Source organism: Glandiceps talaboti, chromosome 10 (genome assembly GCF_964340395.1).
Source record: "Glandiceps talaboti chromosome 10, keGlaTala1.1, whole genome shotgun sequence".
NCBI lineage: Eukaryota > Metazoa > Hemichordata > Enteropneusta > Spengelidae > Glandiceps > Glandiceps talaboti.
In genome coordinates this window covers 16,479,153-16,486,108 of record NC_135558.1, presented here as the reverse complement: position 1 = coordinate 16,486,108, position 6,956 = coordinate 16,479,153, and the positions used below count along the sequence as shown (strand labels likewise).

At 37.8% G+C, this 6,956-nt stretch overlaps 1 protein-coding gene across 1 annotated transcript; it reads right to left on the bottom strand.

Moving 5' to 3' along the window:
- Window positions 1–524: 524 nt before the first annotated feature.
- Window positions 525–5,884, bottom strand: LOC144440663 (C-type lectin mosGCTL-1-like). The gene is made up of 4 exons (XM_078130048.1): window positions 5,807–5,884; window positions 2,886–3,208; window positions 2,148–2,227; window positions 525–604 (listed from the first exon to the last, which is right to left on the bottom strand). The coding sequence occupies exons 1-4, from the start codon at window positions 5,882–5,884 to the stop codon at window positions 525–527; spliced, it is 561 nt and encodes a 186-aa protein (XP_077986174.1).
- Window positions 5,885–6,956: the final 1,072 nt, after the last annotated feature.

The following is a 6,956-nucleotide window of genomic DNA, read 5'->3' as shown; positions in this document are numbered from 1 at the left end:
AACAGTCACATTTTATATTAAGTTTAAGGGTATTCACACCGACCATTCCAAGCATAATTTCTTGATGAATTGTATATACCAATGTACCATGGCGGTAGATTAAACACAGCGAATCCAGTCCCTAAATTAAGCAGAATTTTACACTCGCACCACCAACAGTCTGAAATCTTTAGTGGAGATAAAACGCTAACATTCAGAATTTCTTGTATGGCAAATAAAGGTATAATGTTACAGCAAAATAGGTTTGTATGAGTGTTAAAGTTTACAATATAAATACTAACACACTTAGGTCCTTTTTCAATGCAATGGTTTATTCAGTGCCTAAGAAATCAAATTACAGACTAAAAGCAATGCCATGTAAGATGAAAGATGAAAGTTGTCGTTCAATTGATATTTCCCCCTAGATGGGGTAACCAGAGCCTCATCAAAGTGCAATCAGCGATACGTTTCGTTAACATAGATATAGGATTGTACCAAAGTCGCCCAGTGTTTTCCACTCAACTTTAAAAACCGCGAATGGATAATTATTCCATATATGATGTCATCAAACAGTCGGGAATGGTTGATGCATCAATATCATAATCAGCATAATTGCAGTGTGGAACTGTAAAGCAAACAGAGCAAACAATTCAAGAACTCTGATTAACCGATTTGTTGAGAGTGTGTGTATAATTATGTACATCATTACAACGCTAAAGGGGCACACGCCGAGTTCATAACCTTTATATATACTTAATGCTTAACGTAAAAACCACATTCCAGTATAATGGTAAAGTTAACGAATGCATTAAACGTTACAATTGTCTTCTGGCATTGTTAGAACAGCTGATTGCATTGTATGGATTTGCTGAACATTTTTTGATATACATAGGATAAAATTAAAGTTACGTCATCGGATCGCTTATGAGATATGTCTTCGTACCAGGTTTGATTTGAGTTCAGATAACTGCAAGTCGTTGTCAAGGGTGCTTCAGTAAGTACAATATATATATATATATATATATATATATATATATATATATATATATATATATATATATATATATATATATATATATATATATATATATATATATATATATATATATATATAGTAAATAGTATCAAACTCGTAGAATAGAGTGCTCGATGCTTGGGTAAGCAGGGCGGGAATAATCAAAGTGAGTTGGTTGGAACTTGAGGTGCTAAGTTGAAACTCCGAGTTTTACGCTCAATGCGTTCATCAGACAACGCATTGAGCGTGAACGCATTGAGCGTGAAACTCGGAGTTACAACTTAGCACCTCAAGTTCCAACCAACTCACTTTGATTATATATATATATATATATATATATATATATATATATATATATATATATATATATATATATATATATATATATATATATATATATATATATATATGAAGTCAGTGGTAAGTTTATCCGTAGTACAGTGCTCGATACGTCTGCACGCAGAGCGGAGTATATGTTGAGGGTAGAAGAAAATCAAGTCGGGTTTTTCGTCTCTACAAGCCTGTTTCGTGAGTAAATCACTCGTCAGGAGATGTACATCAACATTTGTTATCCTCAACATATATATATATATATATATATATATATATATATATATATATATATATATATATATATATATATACATTTGGTAGGGGTTGGCCGATATGTGAGGGCGCCCCGTCACGGCGTACCTTATAGACTATACTGTGAGTATCGCGGTTCAAATCTTGCAGAAGGACTTCAAGTTCAGTCATTCACAAACAGACGATAGCGGCTAGGCTCAAATCAGCAACTTGCAAATTCAAACCTGGTCTCGAACAGTATCAAAACACTACACCCCTATCAAAATATAGTACCCCCCCCCATCAAAATAATACTCAAGACAGAAAGGCTGAAAAACATATTTGCCACCGCCGTCACCCCCACCCCCACCCCACCCCACCCCACCCTCGACAGATGTGAACACACGTCAACTTGCACGAATATTTGTTATCCTCACATGAAACTACTGAAGTTATTCATCGACGAACATAAACTGGTTGGCTATTATTGTCATTGCTATATTGAAATCCCGCGATAAATGACAATTTTGCTACAAAACAAGCTTGATAAAAAAAACCAGAAGTACCAGCTCCGAGTTTAAGAACTTACCGCGCTGTTCACACACGGCGCCTTTTGGACGGTAGTTACAGTATTCATCATCCCATTGTCCATTTCTCTTACCTCGGAACCTGTTTTGGAGAGAAATTTGCAAAAATCAGTTTTATGTGTGGTAATGCAAACTGTAATGCTAAAGGCTTATGATTAAATAATTCCAGGTGTTGGCACGAATGCTATCTTTAATATCAGAGGAACCATAAGGATTAGAATCATTTGTTCAGCATCAACATTTTCCTTAAGATCTGCCTGACAACTATACTAGTTTCTTTTCTAAGCCAAATCGACCCTAATCCCACATGCATGTACAACTCAACTTGCATTTCATTGCTAAACCATCTATTTTTGGTTTGATTTCCTTGCACTACTTTCATTACATTTCGAACAAATTTATTTCGCTTCTCCGACTTTTTCCCATAGTTATCGTCACTATGTCTTATCAACGGCGTTTATCATCAGTGTCCGAGTGGTTAAGTCGCTCGCTGTCCACTGCGAGTCATTTTCTGAGTTTCTGAGTGCGAAGGGTGTTGCTCAAGTTGGACTCGACTGCTGTTACACCATACATGCTATTTAATTCCCCGGTCACTCCAGTTTCCTCAGTCGAGATTGCACTCACGCGAAGCCCATGACGGGGCTGCCCCTCACTAGACTTCTTGGAAGACAAGCGCTAACGAACGATCCAATATAGTGTAATTATACTGTTATGTCAAATATTAGAAGTAACATACTCACCACAATTGGACACAGTCTTGGCCTAGTGCACTTTTCTTGGTGTTATTATTTGGTTCTCGCTTTGCCCAATTTTCGTAGCCACTGGTACACAAACCTTGGCGTATGGTATTGTCTAACCAAACAAAGTCACCTTCTGACCTTTTATCGTCCAAACCTATCCAGAAGCCCTTTCCGGGAATACAATCATTGCTGTCTAAACCATTAGCCTGGATGTACCCAGCGACTGCATTTTGTTCCTGGGCACTCTCCAATCTTACCAAGCCGTCGTAATTTTGTCTACAATATTGCCTTGCCTTAAAGTAGTAAGGTTGGTTACCGTCGCTCTGTCCGCAAAAGAAGTGGTAGACCCTACAGTCGCAGCCTGGAGAGAGTTCTAACTTGCACGACCCTGGCAAAAAAAAAAGGTTTGCTCCGAATAAGCCTATGGCTGCGTGACGTAAACGTTCGTTTTTACAAAGATTACTTAGAAGTGTCGCCTTTACCGTACGTTAGACTGCAAGGTACGCCGTGACGCGGCGCCCTCACACATCGGCCAACCCCGGGTGAGGGCGGAACGTCACGATGTCTCTTAGTCTACCTTTGCCGCAACCAAGCAAACGCACTTTAACAGTGACAACTATTGCAAGAAAGATAGTAAAATGATTATGTAATACGTTTATACATTTACAAATTTGTAGGATGTTGAGAATTCAAGTCATAACATGCTTCATAAAGTTATTAAGATATTAAATAAATAACTTAATTAATAGCTTTATAAAGAATTTATGATTTATAATTCATAACGAATTATGCAAATTACATCAAATATCACATAGAGCTTAGGCCGGGCGGGCGGGCGGGCGGGCGGACGGACGGACGGACGGACGGACGGACGGACGGACGGACGGACGGACGGACAGACAGACAGACAGACAGACAGACAGACAGACAGACAGACAGACAGACAGACAGACAGACAGACAGACAGACAGACAGACAGACATACATACATACATACATACATACATACATACATACATACGTACATACAGACAATAATCGTTCATTCTGGATAATAAATTTGCATTCAGAGACAAGAAAATAACCAAACAGCACCACTTTCAAAGCTGTATATCAATTACAACTGCAAAAGCAAAGACCGACAAACGAAAATCAAAGATCATGGTGGCGTGATGCGAATAGGAGAAGTGGTTAATTAGCTGTAGACATAACAACAGCATGATTTGCAATCTTGGACAAAGAAATCAATCTAACAATAAACGCACTTGAACTTCATCGGTGTTCTTTTACAACTGATAACAGGCCAACCATAAATAAATGTACATCTGGCAACAACACCCACAGACAAACAAACAAACAAACAAACAAACAAACAAACAAACAAACAAACAAAAAGTCAGTCAGTCTGGGGAAAAGACCTGACAGACAGACAGACAGTCAGTCAGTCAGTCAGTCAGACAGACAGAGAGACAGAGAGACTGACAGACAGACAGTCTGACAGACAGACAGACAGACAGACAGACACTGATAAACAGTGTTGTACACAAATTCTAAGAACATTTAACTACATCCGCCCCCCCCCCCTCCACCCCCCTCCCCCTCCAACTAAGATGTAACGGACTATTGGCACTTTGTAGCAGACGGTGACAATTTGTTCGGGGAGAAACAGAACCACGGATCGAGACGAGGTAATCCGAGACAGCCCGATTACCGTGACTCGGACGAGCGTAATCAATACAGTAAACCTCGGTTCCTCTCGTCTACAGTCCAGATTTTCTAGTTACCCATCGTCAGAAAAGAGATCACTAAGACATTCACTTAATTAGCAAAGTAAACTTTACACGTACCTTGAGGTGCCTTTCGGGATAAACAGAAAGAAAAGAGAATTAATACGTGGATTGGTCGCAAAAATTGTAACGATTAATTAATTACACAAAATGTTTGTTAAGTTGTGCTTACAAAAACAAACTTATTTTTATACATCTTAGCATTTTGCAACATAAAATCGTTACAAACACAGATTTGGTCAATGTTGTTTTCATGTTGATTTTTTAAGTAGGGAGCCATGATAACATTATACATATAAATCCTCATCCATATGGCCACTTTATATGTATTCAAATTGTGGTATACTCACGCACATGGTATACAAGACATGCACTAGCTGGGAACAAAGGTAGGACTGATTTTCTCTTTAAAGGGAAAGTATATAACCCTGTGATTTCACTATGTTTAACAAAGATATGAATGTTTAAACATGATAAAATGTGTTTGTTTCATTCACTTTTACTTATCGGGATGGGAGAAAACCTCGATCCAAACTTCTCTGCCCGTAAGCGGAAGTGACGTGCGGACTTAGACACTACATTGTACTTCCGCTGTACAATGTATATTGCCTACGTACCAGAAATATCATATTCGTTATTCATATGCCGTGTGAACTCTCTAATATTGTGTTATGAACTTGACAAATCTGACTTATAAGACCTCAGTGCTCCTATACATGGTTGAGATATCATGGGATTAAACAGAATGAGGAGCTTCACAATTCATATAATATAACGATCGCTTCAGCATTGTTTGGGCAATGGCTTAATTTAGAGATTTAAATATTTGTATTGTAGCCAATTATGTCTCGCTCCTGTTTATTCTAAGCCAGGTTTGCATATTATCAAAGCTCTTTTCAGAGTTTTGGAAAGGTGACCACTTTGAAATTTTGGATTAGCCAATACTAAGCATTACATTTAATGGTTGTCCAATATGGACAGATGTGACTACAATATGGGTACAAGGAATGACAGTTTCCAGTGCAATGGTGCAATTTATGAAACCGAAGGATCTCAATATCAGAAGAATGAACAAAACTTTTAAATAGTAGTATAAATTGGAAGAGTTGATTTTCGTCACATAGATCTACCTACCCCATCGAATTCGGAGTCTTCACTATAAACACACGTGAACGACAAGGCACACAGAAACACAACTAACTTCACGTCCATGGTTATTGTATGGTATGGTATGGTATGGTACACTTCTGTGATAAAAAAAAGATATGTTACACTAACAGAACGTGTTACACCCAAACTAGAGTCAAGGCTGCACGATGTTTGTTTACGTTTTGCACAACTTGTAGTTTGTTACAAATTACAGCTAAAATGATGTAGTCTTGGCGTTTCACTTCAGGGAAATTTGGTTTTTGATATAAAGATAGACACATTTCAACTCTAGACTAACAATATATAACAGACACAATAAACACAGCAGGACCCTTTTCCCAATCACATTGAACATTGATAAGCATTGCTATTCTTTTACAGAGCAGTAAAACAGGCTTCTAATGAAAAAATTACACATGGACTTGATGATATTAATGGCTGCAGATATTTCTTTTCTAACTGATGATCAACATTTAAACTTGACTACTTGTAAATATCCCCACTGTGCACGGCACCTATATAATTGTGTAACTTGCATTAGAAGTTGTCTGAGAGTGTGTAATAAATGTCATGTTACATGAGTGAATCACCAGGCCTACATCATTTTAGCTGTACATAAAACAAACTACATACACAGATAGCTCCCCAACATGTCACTATGAACACAAATCAACGTCACTATCGGATGAAACATGGAAGGTTCAAATACAAAACTGTTTATTTGTGGTCAGTGAGATCAAATATAACATTCCATGAACATGTACACTATAAGTGTCTCTATTTTGTATGTGTCTATTTCATAACAAAATAATTGTAGGAGATGTAAAACATATAGTGCCGCCAAATTGATACGCTATAGGCTTTCTGGTCTGGTAGTATCTAGACATGCTAAAGTCGACCTGCAAGCATCACTCCATCATTAACGATCAAATAATGTGGGATGACCATGTGTGTCTGTGATCATCCACCATGCATACAACATTAATATAGACTAAAATATTCGTCACTCTGCACGTGACTGTTCCTCATCCACACGCTACAAGCAATGAAATAATCTATGACAAAGGCAACTCAGGTACACTTTCTCTATTTACCAGATCAGCCTAACACGCTCAAAATCTCTTGATTTTACAGG